The sequence below is a fragment of the Dromiciops gliroides genome, chromosome 1, assembly GCF_019393635.1.
Source record: "Dromiciops gliroides isolate mDroGli1 chromosome 1, mDroGli1.pri, whole genome shotgun sequence".
NCBI lineage: Eukaryota > Metazoa > Chordata > Mammalia > Microbiotheria > Microbiotheriidae > Dromiciops > Dromiciops gliroides.
Genome location: NC_057861.1, coordinates 86438086 through 86457826, shown reverse-complemented (window position 1 = coordinate 86457826; position 19741 = coordinate 86438086). Strand labels below are relative to the sequence as shown.

Below are 19741 nucleotides of genomic sequence, written 5' to 3'. Positions count from 1 at the left end.
CTGTGTTTTATTCATCCTTAAATCTCTCTGAATCTTATTCCTCAAGTCAATAATAAACTTGCCCATTCTACCTACTGCCCTTGCCCTACCTCAAACCTCAAAATGCATTGTGTTTTATATTTCTCCACTGCATTTAGCATATCCTCCTTCAATACCTCATTGTGACATGGAAGTAAGCCCAGATTTCTAAAGGCTATGGCAGCAAGGCACAGGCCTGGGCAGGTCCTATGAGGTTATTTAAATATAGGCCTAGAGATTGATTTTATATCTCTTTTCCAAGGACGAGCAGAAATAAGTCTAGAGAAGCTCATCACCAATTTGGTCAGAGGGTAATGAATTTTTTTAGCCACAGAAAATCTCAACAGTAGTAGGATTATGATCCGCACTGGTGGAAGTAGTACTCATACCAGTTAAATCACAGATTCTTAATGTATTATATCTTATAATTATCTGTGTGTCCCATTCTCTAGCAGAGCAGAAACTCCACACATCAAGAACCTTCTCATCTGACTTTGTGTCCATAAGGGCCCAACAGCACATAGAGGCATGAGGGTTGTTGAATTTGTTGTTCTTCTTTCTCCCACAGCACCTAACACAGTCCTTTTCTCATAAGAGACACTGGTAAATGTTGCTGAAATCCAGAGAACTCCAAATAACAAAGACAGGCTATCATGCCACTAGATCTTCATCAAATAATCTTACCTCCAAGCCATAAAAAGTCATTCACAGACCGCAGAAGCTCCACAGACATGTGGTAATGAACCAAGGAATCCTGTAGCATTCCTGCCTGAAGGCATAAGTCACCGACATGTTTCCTCATCCGCCCTTGACACCGCTTCTTATAATGTCTAGAAGAGAAAGTGAAATTCAAGTGGATAATTATTCATCCAGGAACTTCTTATCTCTTAAGCACACTACTTAAGCACCTTTCCTCGGACTCATTCCAGAAAAAATTCCAATAAGAAAATGTCTTCGCAGAGAATCACTAGATTTAGAACTGGAAGAGCCCATAGAGGTTATCAAGTCCAACCCCTACATTTTACAGATAAGAAAACTGAGGCTGGGAGAGGTTAGGAGACTTGCTCAGGATCACACAGCTAGAAAGTACCTAGGATGGGGTTCAAAGCCAAGTCTTCCTAATTCCTGGTCCAGAATTCTATCTACAATATCACACTGCCTCACTCACCCAGAATTCAAAGTCAGCAACAACTATTACCAATAATGTGTGGGGGAAGGGGAGAAAGGGTGGATTGTGTTCAGAAAGGGAACTAAATGTTTTCTCGTCTCTTCTGACAACAACATAAACTCAGGAAAATTAGTTTGATTGTTTTTTCTTTTCAAAATCCATTGCCTTAACCGTAAACTTAACTACACTTAAAATGGTAGCTTAGATAATATCTGTCTTTTATAGGGCAAGAGAGTCCTCCTTTAGCTTCACTACATCTCTTCTGGCCTCTGCCATGAGACCACTGCACAATAGCACTTCACAACTAGGTCTTAATGGTGCTTTAAGAGGATGGGTTGAAAGGGACATCAATAGCTCTTTAAAAGTTGACAAGAATCTTGACTGAATAATGCAAAGCCTTTAAAAATAGTAGCAGTTAGTGGAAAGAGCACATGCTAAAAGGTAAGAGACATCTGTTCTAGTTCCCATTTCATCCCCTGCCAATTACATCCCTTGGCCAAAGCCCTTCATTTCATCAGCAAAAAGCCTGAATATAGAAGCCTGGGCTAGATGATCCCTTCAATTCCCTTTTAAGATCTGATTCTGTGACTTTTTATTAAAATGGACAATAAATTCCTTTGCAACTTTCTTGAAAGATTTTGAGTGTGTTTTGGTTATATAATTCAAAACACAAATGTTTGTCTTTCATAATATTCTATCAGCCAAGGAATGGAGAAGCAGGGGAACTCCAACCATGAGGCAATATTACTTCTATTACACCTAATGAATTCCTTAATGGGCTACATTCAGGGCTGGGCCTCTGAAGGTTTGAGGACTGAGATCAGGTAAAGAGCGAGACATGGCTAAGAGGCTAATTGTTTCAAAGCACAGTTATAAGATGTAAGAAGGGGCAGCTAGATGGCGCAGTGGATAGAGCACCGGCCCTGGAGTCAGGACCTGAGTTCAAATCCGACCTCAGACACTTAATACTTAACTAGCTGTGTGACCCTGGGCAAGTCACTTAATCCCAATTGCCTCACTAAAAAAAAAAAGATGTAAGAAAACTCTTGAAGCTGTGTCATAGGCAAATCATTTAAGCTCTCTCAACTTGAGTCTCCTCTTCTGTAAAATGGAGATAATAATAATACCTACCTCCTGGAGTTGTTGTGTAGATCAAGTAAGATCCTTTACATACATATATAAAATGCTTTACAAACCTCAAAGCACTACACTCAAAGCTATTTTGAGGCCCAAGTGAAAAATATAAGAATTCACTACCTCTTCCATACCTGGTCAAACTATCTCTGCCTTTGACTTTTCCTTCTGCTTATGCCTAGATATACCTTTTTCTCTGTGTGTCTGTTACTCTTTCCCCATATCCCTCCTCACTTTGCACCCCCCCACACGCCCACACTCTCGCTGAAGACGGGGAAAATCTGACCAAGAAAGAATAGTGCATTACTACAATGGCTCCCTTAGCATCCCTGCATAGTCCCAAAGGATTACTTGGCCATTGCGTCTGCACTTTCCTGGGGACCTCTACTCTCAGTGAGTCAAAAACATTTACTACATAAATTTTCTGGTGATATTTGTCAGGGCTCTCCTGTCTGGCTCCATGTCCCAAACTGGGATATTCCAAAAGACTATGAGGGTCTTTAGTATGACAGCACTGTCTTAAACTATAAATGCCTACAATCATCAGTATCTGCCTCACTCAATTTAGTTAAGCATGGTAACATGCACAAGCAAATAGTTAATAAGTGCTTTCTGATGACCAAGAATTAGTTCTAAAGAAACTGGAGAAATTCATGCAGGCCACAAAATCACAGCAAAGAATAGCAGGGCCTCCCTAATCAAGCTTGCTTCAGCCTGTCACTGTTCAATGTCACTCACTAGTCAAAGGCTGTATCCATAAGGGCCTAGGGATACATACCTGTCTTTTTATTCAGGCATCTCAGCATTTTCCTCCCTATTTGACCCCCTTCTGGGAAAACAAGGAGGTTTGGAGGCAACTCCCTAAGGGTTCAATTTTCTAAATATAGTAAACCCAATTGCCCAAGGTACAAGGGTCCATTAACCAATAATTAACCTGAAATCCCTTTGTTTCAGCCCTTATAGTTGACATTCTTTTCTATGGATAGGAATAGGAACTGTTCTTTCATTGGCATAGGGAACTCCCAGGTGAGGAAACTCTGCAAATGATAATCCTAGAGAGCTACCTGGAGCATAGAAAGGTTAAGTGATTTGCCCAGGGTCAGAAAGATGGTATGTATCAGAGGCAGGACTCAATCAAGTCTTTTCAGTTCCAAGGCCATATCCCTATCCACAATGTCCTGCTTCTGTTTCTAGAGATATTCTTTCTAAAATAATTAATATACTTTCTTGCTAAGCTAACTAAGTATGAGAGGCTAAATGTGGGTGTTTCTTTGATAAAGATTTTGATTCGGGGGCAGCTAGATGGCGCAGTAGTAAAGCAGCGGCCCTGGAGTCAGGAGTACCTGAGTTCAAATCTGGCCTCAGACATTTGACACTTACTAGCTGTGTGATCCTGGGCAAGTCACTTAACTGTCATTGCCCCACCAAAAAAAACAACAAAAAAAACAAACCCAAAAAAACCATTCTCAAAACATCCCCCTTCCAAACAAATACTTTGTTGCTATCTTCTAAAAATAATGCTTGACCAACACAAGTAATTCTACAAACTTTGCACTTTACAATTTACATGTATAGAAACTATGATTAAGAAAAAAATTCAGCACAACTATGTGAAATGAGAAAATCAAAGTCAAAGTGCCTTCTTATGGATAAAATAAACCTTTCACATTCTATATAAATAGCACATCAAATTGGTCAATTTTGAAAGGCTTTAAGTAGGGCCTTTTAATAGCTTGTGTCTAGGCTGAATTAGATAGAAGAGGCCAAAAGATTAGCCACTAAGTAGAGAAAATTTTGGCCACAACAATTCAACAATCTACCAAGGCATGGAATGGTTATGATCTGCATTAGTGCTGAGATCATGTAATCATATATCTTTTAAATACTTAAGTAATAAGAAATAAATATCTTTAATGAAGAATGAGTCAAATTAAAGTTGAATTCAACTACCACTCTCTGGACCTTTTCAAACTACAGTTGGATATTATTTTATCAAGTCTAATAGCTTTAGAGTCAGGAAGGCCTGGGTTCAAGTTCTCATCCAGGCAGGATGACCCTGGGCAAGTCTCTTAACCATTCAATGCCCCAGGAAACTCTCTAAAAGTGAAAGTTAAGGAAGGATCCAGGTCCTCACCCTAGCAGATCAGCAGTCGGTAATGGCTTTGCAATGCAAGCTCCTTGAGAGGAAAGACAGTTTTATTTTTGTCTTTAGATCCCCAGCACACTAGCCCACAGAAGATACTTCATAAATATTGGCTGAATCGAATACGGTGCAAAATAGTTGCCAATCTACACTCTTAAAGGGAGTCTTCTCCAGAAGCTCCCTACACAAAGGAAACCCCATGTCTGGACAGACATACACAAATAGCTAAATAAATGAATTTAAAAGAAAGAGAAATAAATAGAATGTAAGCTCCCTGAGGTCAAAGATCAGAAACTTTGTGTATATATAGTTTGTAAATCCATGTTTTGTAGCCAACAACATAAAAAAAAGACTATAGAGCTCATATTTAAAAATACATGCCCCCCCCAAAAAAATACATGCCCACAGAAACATCTCATTGTTATTATGTGTGCATATACTATCTGGGACCTGTGTACATATAATGGATAACTGTCAAAAGTAAAACATATCTTAAAATAAAATAGTTTTATTATATGCAACTATGAACTCTACCAAAGAGGTCTTAAATCCCTGAAATAAAATGCCTATAGGCATTTAAACAGAAATTCTCCCAATAAACACCAAACTTCTCCATTTTATTAATCCAGGTCCAAAGCAATCAACTATGTTCCTAAAAGAAAATTATATTCAATTACCTGTGTATAAAAGTTTATGCCACTCAAGCATTCCCCAACATCCCCTTGATGTACTGGTGTGAACTATTGGTCAATATTTGGTAATAGCAATTCAAGACCTCTATGCCATTGGCAAGAAGGCACGGTGTGGAGGTAGGGGAATCCAGTTGCAGAGTAAAAAGAAACAAAGGCTGGATGACCACTTGTAAAGAGTGTCATAGAGGAGATTCTTCCTTCCATACTGGTTGGCCTAGATAACCTATGAGGTCCCTTCAAAGTCTGGGTTTCTGCAACTCCATGAGCTGAAGAGGAATGCTAGCTGGATAAGCTATTTTACCTTTAAAGGGCTCAGTTTCATCACCTGTAAGTGATCTCTAAGGCCCTTCCAACTCTAAATCCTATGAACCCATGAAGTTCCACTTGAAGAGACAAAAGAGATTCAAAAGTGAATTTCTAAAGCTATAATCTGCCGGTGACATGACACAAAGCCTAAACACCCGTCCTCACTGGGGCACCCTATTCTTAACACTCCCCCACACTTTACCATCATTTATGACAACACTGTACATCTAGAAACCCACACATCTACCATCAGAAGTGGAGCTTGCTGAGCAGATCCCTTCTTTTTCCTTCACCCATCACCCCAAGGGTCAGTGTCCCAATGCTTGCAGCAATTCTGATGCTATAAGGGGCAGGGTTGAAACCTTGATCCAGGTGAAGTCAGGCTCGATCATACATGCCAATGCTCCTTTTCAACGTCAGGAAATATTTGGAGTTGATCATACTTTAAATGACTAACGGACACCTGTTCATCAATGATAAATAATTGTACAGAAGGTGCCTATAATTACTTTTATTCTCCACCTAATACTTTATTTAAACGTCAGTATGTGGCTATGAGAATGTAAATGGAAAATACACAAAAGCAAACTGAATGCTGGGTATTATAATGACCAAGACTGTCCACAAAGAAGAAATGAGAAAACAAATGTCTCTCCCTTCTTTGAAGAGTTAGGAGACTATGGTCATGGAACACTGCATACACTCAGGCGCCAATGATGTCTGGATAGTTGTGCTAAAAAGACTGGGTTTTTTTCTCTTTTATTCCTTGATACAAGGGATGAATCCCTGGAAAGGGGAGGTAGAAAAGAACATCTTCAGAAATGAAGATGACATAAAAACAAAAAATTTCAATAACAAATTTTTCCATGTCATTGTGATCTGTTGGCAAATCAAAAAGCTTCTCAAAAAGAATAAACATGTGAACAGACAGTTTTCAGAGGAAAAAAATGAAGCTATATATAGTCATATAAAAATGCTCTAAGTCACTACTGATTAGAGAAATACACATTAAAACAACTCTGAGTTAACACCTCACACCTATCAGAGTAGCTAATATGTCAGAAAAGCAAAACAACAAATGTTGGAGGGGATGTGGGAAAATTGGGACACTAATGCACTGTTGGTGGAGTTATAAACTAATCCAACCATTCTGGAGAGTAATTTCGAGCTATGCCCAAAATGCTATAAAATTTTGCATACCCTTTGATCCACTATTAGGTCAGTATCCCAAAGAGCTGTTTTTAAAAAAAAAAGGACCTATATATTCAAAAATATTTATAGCAGCTCTTTTTTGTGGGGACAAAGAATTGGAAATTGAGGAGATGCCCATCAATTGAAGAATGACTGAATAAGTTGCTGTATATGATTGTGATGTAATACTATTGTGTTATAGGGAATAATAGGCAGGATGCTTTCCAAAAAATCTGCACACTTACACAAACTGATGAAAAGTGAAGTGAACAGAACCATAACAATGTATACAGTAACAGCAATACTGTATGATGATCAAATGTGAATGACTTAGTTACTCTCAGTAACACAATGATCCAAGACAGTTCTAAAGGACTTATGACGGAAAATGCTATCCACCTCCAGATAAAGAATTGATGAAGTCTGGATACAGACTAACGCTACATTTTTTTTTTACTTTTTAAATTTTTTCTTGTTTTTTTCCCCCCCCAGGGTTTTCTTGGGGGTTTTCTTGTGTTTTCTTTACAACATGACTAAAATGGAAATATGTTTTGCATTACTGTATGTGTATAACCTATATTAAATTGCCTGCCTTCCCAAGGAGGGGGGTAAGAAAGGAGCGAGAGAATTTGGAAGTCAATTTTTAAAAAATACAAACATTAAAAATTGTTTTTAAATGTAATTGGGAGGGGGGCAGCTAGATGGCGCAGTGGATAGAGCACTGGCCCTGGATTCAGGAGTACCTGAGTTCAAATCCGGCCTCAGACACTTAACACTTACTAACTGTGTGACCCTGGGCAAGTCACTTAACCCCAATTGCCCCGCAAAAAAAAAAAACTGTAATTGGGGGAGGGGGAATTAAATATAAACACAAGTTTTATTTACTACTCTGCCAGCATGAGCAAATGTCATTTTGATATGTTAGCAGTCATAAAGAAAATAACAGCCAGTAACTAAATAAACAAATCATTAGATTAAAAAACAGAAGTTTTAACACCTCAATAGTCACTCCTTTATCAAATTTTCCTAGAGCACTTTGGATCCTTCCTAAACCCATAACTGTTTTATCACCCCCTCCTCCAGTGGAAGGCAAAGACTGAGTAGGTTTTAATCTTCAATACTAGAGGGAGAGTGGGGAGGAAGGAAAAGGAGGACTCACAAAATGTAGGCACTCAATAGATGTATATTTGTGGAGGTTTCTGTGGGGTTGGTTTTGTTTGTTTGGTTTGGTTTTTGGTTTTTTGCAAGGCAATGAGGGTTAAGTGACTTGCCCAGGGTCACACAGTCGGATTTGAACTCAGATCCTCCTGAATCCAAGGCCAGTGCTTTATCCACTGCACCACCTAGCTGCCCCTGTGTATTAACTGAATCTACTATAACTGTATTAACAGCAAGTATTAATCTCAACAAACAAAAGTAGTTTCTTCCTCCATAAAATTTAGGAATTGGACTATATCTCCCTTCTAGCTCCAATATTCTTGATTATGATTCATTTAAATCAAAAATTAATTTTTGATCTGACAATCTATTGTTAATACTGACCTTTCCCAAGACTGACTGCCTGGACTGGAAATATAAAAAACCCAACGTGATATGAAACTAACCTAAATTACACACGCGAATACTGTCCATTATAAAGACTTTCCATAATTCATTATCTATGTGGCCTTAGATGTCATTTGCCACCCTTGGGCCTCAGATTCCTCATCTCTTTATGGATGAAAAAACTGAAGCCCAAAAAGAAAAAATTAATTGCCATGATAATATATTAATTAGTGACAGAAGCAGGCCTAGAATCCAAGTCTTCTGACTGCTGTATAGAGGACAAGATTGCCTCTCAGGTCTCTTCCAGCTCTAAGTCTGTGCTCTTATGGAATGAGATTATCATAATGGTTTGGACACCAGCATTTTACTGAGGGAATGGAGAGAAAACGTACCCAGCCAGTCCTGCCACAAAGAATGGGCAAAGGAATTCAGCTCAAGTTGAGAAAAGCCAGGGGGCAGTTTGAGGTGCATTATTTTGGGGTTTTTCTTTCACATTGATTCAGGATTATATATAGTTCATTCAACCGTCAGTGCTGGAAATTCTTCTCAATGGACCACACAAGGAAATTCTTAACAGATACATAATACATAAACCCACACAAACATGAAACATAAAAGCTTCAATGTTTCATTATGCTCTTCTACCACTTTCATTCACAAGCCCTCAGGCAAGAGATTGAGGGAAAATGTGAAGGCTCCTAGGCTTTCACAGAAAGAAATAAGGGTGGCCAGACCTCAAACTATCACTCTGATGCCAAAGGAATTATTTCCTTTTCACCCAGACTAATGGGAAGTTTAAAGAAGACAAAGGTAGGAGGAGTGGCATATGATTGTGATGCTTGCTCCAGGAAGGGACAGAGGGACAAAACAGTCCAAGGAGCCAGGAGACCTGAATTACAGTCATGGCTTGGCCACTTACTCAATAGGTAACTTGGGCAAATCACATGACCTCTCTGGGTTTCACAGTTTTCCATCTGAGAAAAGAGGGAACTTTAGAGAACTGGACTAGAGGGCTTCTAACATCCCTTAATAGTATGTTATTTTTAATAATCTTTCAGGGTCTCCAAAATGCTTTACCTATATTATCTCAGTTGATCCTTAAAACAACCCTTTGGGGTAAATACTATTGCTAAAGTGCCGCAGCCTTACAGATTAGGAAACTAAGATAATGCTGACAGATTGAGTGACTTTCCCAAGGTCATAGAACCAATAAGCCAGGGGGGGTCTTCCTGACTCCAGGTCCATGAATCTACCTACTGTCACCTCCATGACTCCCCTTCAACCTTAGAGTTGAAAATTCTATGCATGTCTCTCTCCTCTCCCCACCCCACCCACAAACACAAAGGGTCTGCTATAGTCCCACCTTAAACGGAAAAACAAAAACAAAAACTAGGGCAAAGGGAGATTAAATGGAATGGTAATGTAAATGCAGAACTTCTAACCTTCACTTATATCACACTGTCTGACTATGCTCATTTGTATACTTATTAAGACACATCATGCACATAACATAGACAGCCATGAATCACATGCCTAATAGATGAAATTAAAAGATTCAAATGAAGCCAGGCTCAAGGATCTTAGACCTTCCTAAGCTAATATGACCCACTAAGAGTTATATACCTGACAGAATTAGCATTTCCCACCTTTAAAAAGAAAAAAAAATAATACAGATCCATGATGCTAGCAGATTCTAAAGACAAAGCAAGATTCCCAAAGCAAGTATTTCAATATGTATGAAGCATCAGCAGTGGCTAAAGGCAAAAAGGCCGAAATAAATTTACTAAGCTAACATATGGGTCTAGGCAGCATTAAGCTTTGGTTATATATATATACATATATATATTCAGAAGCAGTGAAGAGCATGGGAAGGCAGCATATACAGAAATCTAGCTAGGTTTTAAATGCATTGTATTCACAGCCTACCTTTTCAGACCCAACAACATACTCACAGGGCAGTATGATAGAAAGAAAAGAAAAAAAAAGAAAGGAAAAAAGGAACAAGCAAAAATTAGAAACACACAAGAACAAAAAGTTTTACTAGCTACAACACAACCCAAACCACAAAGAATCTACCACCAGCTTGTGTGCATGTAATGTATTCGGGGGCAGAAGTTTAGCTCCAAGTAAAGTACACCAGTAGGGCAATCAATCAGATTTGCAATACAACAGGACGGGGCCAATCACTGGGAGCAAGAGAGCTGAGGGAGTTACAAGAGTCAAGATCATTTCAGGCTAAATATGTGGCTCAAAATGATCACAGATTTAGATCTGGAAGATCATGTGGTAAACCCACAATTTACAAATAAGAAAACTGAGGCCTAGGGAGGTTATAAGATTTGCCCAAGGTCACACAAGTGGCAAAGTCAGGGATTTGTCCTCTGACTGCACATCCACCATGCCATGCTGTTATCACAGATATAGAGAGGGTACCAGCAAGAGCTAGAAATCAGTCTCCATTCAAATCATGTTTTAAAGTCAGAAAACTTGGTAGTGAAACAAGCAGAGTAGTGAAAGAAGGAAAAGTTTGCCCAAGTACCAAATAACAATATAATTGGTTTGTTGATTTTATGCAGGCTGAAGGTACTAGATTTCCCTTCCCAAATTATGAAGGCTTGATGGTGAAAGCTGAAGAGGGTCTGAAACCACCTGGCCTTAGAAAGCAAAGAGGGACATAAGTACCTTGCCCCCTACTACTTCAGAAGAAATCATAATAGCTCCCCTTTTCAGAGCACTTCATGATTTCAAAGACTTTTAAGGGCATTGTATGTCTCATGACCCTCACCACAACCTGTGAGGCAGGAAGTAGGCTGGTTATACTGACAGTATGGCCCCTTCTTGCAAATCAGGAAGCCAAAATTCAGGGGGGTCAGTGACTTGCTCAAAGTCGCACACCAAGGAAGGCCATGGTGGAGCTTGGACTTCTGAATTCAGATCTTCTACCTCTGACCTCAGTGCTCATTTGTATACTATGATTGTTTTTCAAACAAAAGGGTAACATTTCACTTGATACCTTCATGTATTTCATATTCACAGATGGACTTGTGGGGTTTGCCCCCTTTAAAAAGGGGATTATGATTTGTTCCTCACAAGCACTTCATAAAATAAGTTAAAATAAATTTGATCTTTTCCAGCTGAGGAAATAAAAATTCAGTCCAGTCTCATTCATTATGCATTTATAAAGCACCTACAGTGTGCTAGGCCCTGGGGATACAAGACAAAATTAAAAACGGTCCCTACTCTCAAGAAGCTTACATTCTACTAATTTCCCAAAAGTATAAAACATAGCAAAAGGTAAGGCCTGGATTGCTTTCCACCTGAGGCACATTACTGTGTTGAGCCCAGCTCTCTCACTCCTGCTGATCATTTCAGCTCAGGATTTATCTACAGCACAGAATGCCTCATTTGAGCTGGATCAAAAGGATCAGCCACTTTCTTACACTCACGAACTCACCCCCTTCCGCTATGAAGAAGAGAACTGATTTCAATGAATGAGAGAAGTCAGATGATGAAAGAAACTTCTTCAAGTAGGAAACAAGGCTGTCAGTATAACAGGAAGTCTGAATCCTTCCTTTCCTACCAATCAGACAGCCCCTTTTTACAATGGGAATAGAAACATACAGCAAACTTTAAAATGAAAAAAATATATACAGTAGCACTTTAAGGGCTAAGCACTGACATTAATCATCACAACCTCCCTACAACTATAGTGGGGAAGACACTGTGCACATTAGCTTTGGAGAGGCAGGGCATTGTAATGGAAAGAGCAGCAGACAAAATCAAGACATTGAACTCTAGTCCTGTCACTAAACGACAGTGTGGTCTTGGGCAAGTAATTTTAATCTCTCTGGACCTGTTTCCTCATCTATAAAATGAGGGAACTGAATCCGATCAATATTTCCCAAATGTGGCTGTGTAGAGTTCTGGTGATCCACAGAAGGGTTCCAAGAGGAAATATTTAGGTTTCGTATTTTAGAGGGGCAAATAGTAAATATTATTTTAAAACACTTGTGCAAGGATTTTTTTTTTTTTTGCTATGAAAGAAGGCTTAACTGCCTGTTCTTATACCAACACTTCCCTGATACTGTCTCCTGCTTCAGCTTTAATCCCACAAGTTTTTCATACCCAAGTTTCTCTGGACCTAAATTTGTAGGTTCCTACAATAAATTTCATGCACCAAAGTGTTCTGTGGACAAATTAGTTTAAGAAATGCTAGTCTCTAAGAGCAACTGTTCAAAGCTCTCAAATTCAGTAACTTTCCTTTTTTAGAGAGGGACCTCCCGATGATTATGCCTCAAGACTGTCAGTCCAACTTTGCCTGTAGGTAAACACGACTACTTACCTGCTATCTGTGTCCAGTCCTACAAAGTCCTTCTTTTCAAACGGTACACACAGGAGAGGAGTCTTATCTCCAGACTTGTCAGTGGCTCTATCTAGGCGTTTGGACTCCAGCACAATAAAAAGAGATTCAATGAAATCCTCAATTCTCTTCTCCACTGACTCACACTCATCATAACTGGGATAAAACGCCACATCTGTTCGAGGCTGCTCTGCAATCTCACCCTGCAGCCCAAAAACAAACAACCGGGAATCATAGAGTGTAGAACCATAAATTTCCTTCTGGACATGGAACTTCTCAAAGGTTTGTGGCCAATCTTTCGCAGAAAAGCAGTCTGTTACTGTGATGAGGCCTACGACTTTTCGGTGGGTTTGGAAATCTCCCCATTCGTTGTTCTCAGGTGGGTAATGATGCCTGTATCGGATGTACAATACTCGTTGTGAATCTCGCACATTTATCTGGCTCACAGATGAAATTCTTTTGTAGATCCGGAAGAAATTTTCCTCTGAGACAATCCCTACTGGCTGTACAACAACCAGCAGAGTTTGGTGGTCCTCAGCACACTGCATGTAATCAGGAACACTCATTGTGGAGTCACTAGGTGCTATACAAAAATAAAAAATAACCAATAAAGATCACATTTTCAAGATACATAAGGAACTGATTAAAATTTACAAGAATAAGAACCATGTTCCAACTGATAAATGGTCAAAGGATATGAACAGGCAATTTTCAAGGGAAGAAATCCAAGCTAGCTACCATGTGGAAAAGTGCTGCAAATCACTAATAATTAAAGAAATGCAAACTAAAACAATTTTTAAATTCTGCCTCCAACCCAATCAGATTGGTAAAGCTAACTCAAAAAAGGAAAATCACAAATGCTGAAGGGGCTTCAGAAAAATAGGCACATTGATACCCTGCTAGTGGAGCTGTAAACTGATCCATCCATTCTGGAAAACAACTTGGAACTATGTCCAAAAAATTCTTAACACGTGCATACCCTTTGACCCAGTGATACCACTACTAGGCCTATACCCCAAAGAAAAGAAAAAGGAGAAGAGCTTGTATGTACAAAAATACTTAAAGCAGCTCTTTTTGGAGCAGCAAAGAATCGAAAATTAAGGGGGTATACCCATCAGTTGGAAAATGGTGGAACAAATTATGGCATATGAATATAATGGAACACTTTTATATTAGAAATGATGAAAGAGGGGCAGCTAGGTGGCGCAGTGAATAGAGCACTGGCCTTGGATTCAGGAGGACCTGAGTTCAAATCCGGCCTCAGACACTTTACACACTTACTAGCTGTGTGACCCTGGGCAAGTCACTTAACCCCAACTGCCTCACCAAAAAAAAAAAAAAGAAATGATGAAAGAGATGGTTTAAGAGAAACCTGGGAAAACTTGTATGAACTGACATAGAGTCATGTAAGCAGAATAATGTAAACAATTTGTATTATTACATTATAGCAATAATTTTGAAAGACTTGAGAACTGATCAACTATAATTCCAAAGGACCAATGATAAAGAATGCATCCCACCTCCTGAGAGATGATGGGCTAAATATGTGGAAGAGAAAACATTTTTGGACATGGCCAATATGGTGATTTGTTTTGCTTGATTTATTACAAGGGGTTTTCTTTTATTTTCCCCTGGAAGTGGTGAGTAAAATAAATGCTTGTTAATTGAAAAAATCAAATTTAATTTTAAAATAATAATTAAAAACATGGAATGCACACTATTTCTAGTGCTTATCCTAATCCTTTGGGATGCACTAACTGTACTATTTACTACATAGGCAGATACTGAATAACAATAACCCAGCCAATGCTATTACAACTCAAGAGTAAAAAAAAAAAAGTGAGAGCGCCTTGACCAGGTGTGATTTCACTTATAAAGAGAATTCCTTCTACTACTGCAGGTTAGCAGCTACTCTGCAACTTACAGGCCTTTCCTGGTTTCAAGGCCAATTTTCTATCCACTAGTCCAAATGATCTCTTCATTGTAAATAAGCTCTACCATAAAGTGGAAAGACCATACTGTAATGTAATTCAGCCAGACACCCATTTAGGATATTGAGCTTACAAAACTATTCCATACCAGCCTGCAGTCTAAAACTGCATTTTCACAGAACAGAGGTGGTACAATAAATACGGCAGGGTTGGCCTAAGCAAAATAATAACAATGATAGTGCTCATCTTTGGTATTCTCTTGCCTCTCCTTTCAGTCCCATTTTAGCCCCTTTCATTGCCTTCTCCCTCTACAATAGCTCTCATGCCACCTGTGGTTCCTTAAAGTCCCACTTTACAGAAGTATATCTAGGTTTACCCTCCCTACTGTGGTCTATCTTTACCTCCATCTCACCCCATTAACACTTATTCTATCATGGCCCTGCTCTCTACTAGATGACCATGGATGGTGATGACCTGTGTGTTAGTGAACATGTATTACCGCACCCCCAACATAATTCAGTTAAAATGCCTATGTCAGAAGGATCATGGTAAATCTAATGGAGGAAGCATTAGGCACCCTGGAAGACTGGTAAGGAACATGCTATGGTCACAGGGACCTTTTGGACTAGAAGACAGGTGCCTACTCCACCCAGTGGCTGTAAGTGGTAACACTGATGCATGTAAGTACTCGACTATCTATTCCAGGCACCCCCAAAATAACACAAATAGGAAGGTAAAAGGGAAAATGAACAAGAGGACAACACAGATGCAGAATAAACAGCCCTGGCCCTAGAAGTCAGTTTCTATGAAGTCTTGAAGAAATTACCTTCCCACCAGTTTACCCTATATATAGTATCATTTTATGGCTGTACCCATTGTTTGTCTTTAACATAGATCCACAAAGGGCATAACTAGGTGACCGTTAGAAAACTGACCTTGAAAGTAGGAAGATCTGGGTTCAAGCCCTAACTCTGATACATAATGGCTATGTGACCCTGGAGAAGTCCACTGGATTTCTCAGTACTTTGAGCAATTCTCTAAGACCACAAGTTACAAAGACAGTGCCAATCTATATTAGTAGAGGGAGTTTTCTCACTTGGAAGTTCTCTATACTAATAAAATCACAGGTCCAGTCCCTAGAAGGCCATGAATGATCTTCCTGGGTTCCAAACTCCAAAATTAGGTTGTAGGAAAGTAAAAATTTTGAAACAAAATTGCAACCTACATCATTAACATACTACTTACTGCTATTAATCTTAGATGCCTCATATGCATCAAACATCGAGCTAAAGTAGAAATGCCAACTGCATTACTGGAACTGAGGCAAAGCAATGTACTCTGCTCCATCAAAAAAAAAAAAATGTGTTTAGATCCTACAGGCAATAAGTAGCCTACAAACAGAATCCAGCTTTCTTAACTCTTGTAACGATTGGAATGACGCCACCTGCTGGAGACTTACTGTAGAAGAGTTCCCGCCCATGAAGCAAAGGTCTTTGAGGGCAAGACCAGGAGTCTTTTCTTTGGCATCAGGAAGTGACGTGGGCTAGTGGGAGGAGGAAGGAAGAGACTGGCGCTCGGTCACGCTTTTTCCTTTGGACTCTGGTGGAGAGCAGAGCTAGAAATGTGCTCTCCCTTTAATAGATAGGAATCTAGACCTTTCTCTCTCTTTACCAAACTCTTATTCTCCTTAATAAATGCTTAAAAGTCTAACTCTTGCTAAAGCTTATAATTTATTGGCGACCACTCATTAGATATTTTAGACAGTTTAGCTAGAATTTTAGCCCTTAATACTCTCAAATAGATTACTTAATTTAATAGGAAGCAACATGATATGGTGGGGGGAAAACACACAACCAGAAGTCAGGAGACTGGGTTCTAGACCTAATTCCTTAACTGTGACCTTAGATACACCTCTCTGAGCCTCAGATTCCTCACTGGTAAAAAGAGAATGGATTCGGCCTCAGACACTTAACACTTACTAGCTGTGTGACCCTGGGCAAGTCACTTAACCCCAATTGCCTCACTAAAAAAAAAAAGAGAGAGAGAGAGAGAGAGAGAGAATGGATTAAATGATCTCTAGATTCTCATCCTTAGAAGCTCTAAAATCCTGAGATTCTATTACCCTAAAAGCCATGTTATTCCTTCCTCCAATGTCTTTATTCTGTGAAGGTATTAATACCAAACACACACATATATTAAACTAAATTTCTGGGATATTTTGAACACACTTACCATTCAGTACAACAAACACATAAAAAGCACTGTCTGTGGAGTTCTACCTAGAGATTAGGGGATAGGTCAAAATGACCATCCCAGGCCCTTTCCAACCTTATAAATGAACTCCAAGTTACAAAAAAAGTCAAATCCATGCCAGAATTTCAGCAAGCAACAAAACCCCAGAGTTGCCCAGGTATTGACTGAACTGTTAGTTTACTTCTGGCCCAGGCCCCATGCAGAAGGAAACACCTCTCCTATAATTACCCAAGCAACTGAAGATTGCTGACTTCCCCTTTTCAGAATATGATGAAAGAGAACCCTCTAATCATACTGGTGTCCAAGTCCCAATTAGTAATAAGTTGTATTTTTTTTTCTTTCCTCAACACATAAAAAGAGTCTGTACAGTTTTCTAAAATTCTTCCCAGTTAGTACTTAGGACAACAGTAGCCCCATACCTTCTAAACACAATCTCTCACTCTTTCTTCATAAGAAGTAGCAATGGGGGCAGCTAGGTGGCACAGTGGATAGAGCACCGGCCCTGGATTCAGGAGGACCTGAGTTCAAATCCAGCCTCAGACACTTAATACGTACTAGCTGTGTGACCCTGGGCAAGTCACTTAACCCCAGTTGCCTCACCAAAAAAAAAAAAAGAGAGAAAAGAAAAGATAAGAAGTAGCAATGGTTCCTTTCATTTGAACCTTCCCCGAGCTGAATTTTACAAAATCACGGAATGTCAGAATTGAAATGGACTTTAAAAAATCAAGTCCATTACTTTCATTTTATAAATAAGGGAACTGAGGCCCTGAAATATTAAGTGAATTGCCCAAGGTCAAACAAGTAGAAAACTAAATAGAGCCAGGATTTTGACCTAGGCTCTGTTGAGTTCCTTGAACCATGTTGAGTTCCTTGAGGGCAGTTACAATTTCACCTTTCTTTTTCTGTATTTCTGCTTCAAGCACAGTGCCTGGCACCTAGTAGGTGCTTAATAAATGTTTATTGATTGAGTGATACCATGCTGTCTTAAACCCTTACTCTCTAAGAAGATAGAAAGCAAAATAAAGGCCCAGTTTTTACACCAGAAAACCTGTACTTAAAATGCATTTAAAAGTATTTGTTAGGAGAGTAGGTCAGGGGAAGACTCAGAATACAATTCAATTTAAAAAAAAGACTGAGGGAAGAAAATGGAATTAGGGAAGGACTGGTAGTGACTTTCTTATTTAAAGCCTTTTCTGGAAACTGTTAAGACTTTAAAGCACAAAGAACTTCATTCCAAGGCAACTAGTATCTGGGACTTTTTACTGTTATTATCAATAACAACTTACATTCATGCCATATGTAGTAAGCTCATCACTTAATTGAAACTGCTCTCTCCAATGTTAGCAATGAGCTCTGAATTCTCAAACCCAATGGCATTTTCTCAGTCCTCATCTTTGAAACCTCTCTGCATCATTTGAAACTATTGAATACCCCCTCCTCATATATTCTTCTGATCAATTGTAATAGACTTAGCTCTTCTCAGAAATACAACGATCCAAGATAATTCCAAAGTACTCATGATGGAGAATGCTCTCCACATCCAGAAAAAAAGAAATGTGGAATCTGAATGCAGAATGAACCATACTATTTCTAATTTGGGGGTTTTTTTCCCTTTTTTGACATTTTTCCCTTTTGTTCTGATTCTTCTTTCACATGACTATTGCAGAAATATGTTTAATGTGATTGTACATATATAACCTATATCAGATTGCTTGCTGTCTTAGGGAAAGGGGAAGGAAGGGAGGGAGGGAGAAAAATTTGGAACTCAAAATCTTAAAAAAACAAATCTTGAAAACTATCTTTACATGTAACTGAAAATAATAAAATATTTTTAAGATTATTTTTTTTAAAAAAAGGATATTCTTGGGGCAGCTAGGTGGCGCAGTGCATAAAGCATTGGCCCTGGATTCAGGAGGACCTGAGTTCAAATCCAACCTCAGACACTTGACACTTGCTAGCTGTGTGACCCTGGGCAAGTCACTTAACCCCCATTGCCCCGCCAAAAAAAAAAAAAAATATATATATATATATATATATATATATATATATATATATATATATATATATATTCTTGCTTCTATAGGATACTTGCTTCTACACTGCTCTCTTAATTCTTTTGCTACCCATCTGATCATTACTTCTCCAGATCTTTTGCTAGATCATTCATGGCCTGGCTTCTAACCTTGGATGTTCCCCAAGGATCTGTCCCAGGCCCTGTTCTCTTCCCTCTTTAGTTGTTTTACTCTGATTCCATGGGTTCATTTATCAGATCAATCTATCCTGGGCTCCAGTCCCAAGACATCAACTGTCTTGTGGACATTGCCAATTAGAATACCCCCACTGACATCTCAAATTCGGTATGTCCAAAACAGAAATCATCATATTTCCCCTAAACCTACCTCTCCCTAACTTCCCTGTTTCTCTTGAGGATCCCACCATCCTTCTAGGCACCCAAGTTAGTGAACTGAATCACCTTCTATTATTCACTCTCACTCACCCTCCCATCTCCAATCAGTTGGCAAATATTATCTTTTTTGCTCCACAACATCACCCTGGCATCCTTCTCTCCACTTGTATAACCACCACCTTACTTCTGACCGTCACCACTTCAAGCCTGGACTACTACAATAGCCTCCTAATTGGTCCCCTGACTTCAGTCTCTCCTCTCTCCAATATAACAGCACACAGCTGCCAAAGTTATGTTCTTATAGCACAAGCTTGACTGTGCTACTCCCCAGGCTGAAGCTCCAGTGTCTCCTATTGCCCCTAGTATAAAATACAAACTTTCACATTTCATGCCTTTCTTTCACATTCTGGCACCGAGCTTATGTCATTGACTCTGTATTCAAGCCAAATTGGTCCACTTGCCATTGCTCACACATGACATTCCATTTCCCACCTTTCTGCCTTTCATGGGCTGCACCCCATACTTAGAGGGCATTCTCTAATCAATCATCTCTTCCTGGAATCCCTAGCTTCCTTTGAAGCTCAGTTAAATCA

At 39.2% G+C, this 19741-nt stretch overlaps 1 protein-coding gene across 1 annotated transcript in view; it reads right to left on the bottom strand.

Annotated features, from left to right (window-relative positions):
* The window catches only part of TRAPPC9 (trafficking protein particle complex subunit 9), a 994996-nt gene that overhangs the window by 971444 nt on the left and 3811 nt on the right, over positions 1-19741 (bottom strand). The window contains 2 exon segments of the mRNA XM_043975265.1: positions 703-848; positions 12540-13140. Coding sequence (XP_043831200.1) covers positions 703-848; positions 12540-13123 — 730 coding nt within the window. The 5' untranslated portion in view covers positions 13124-13140.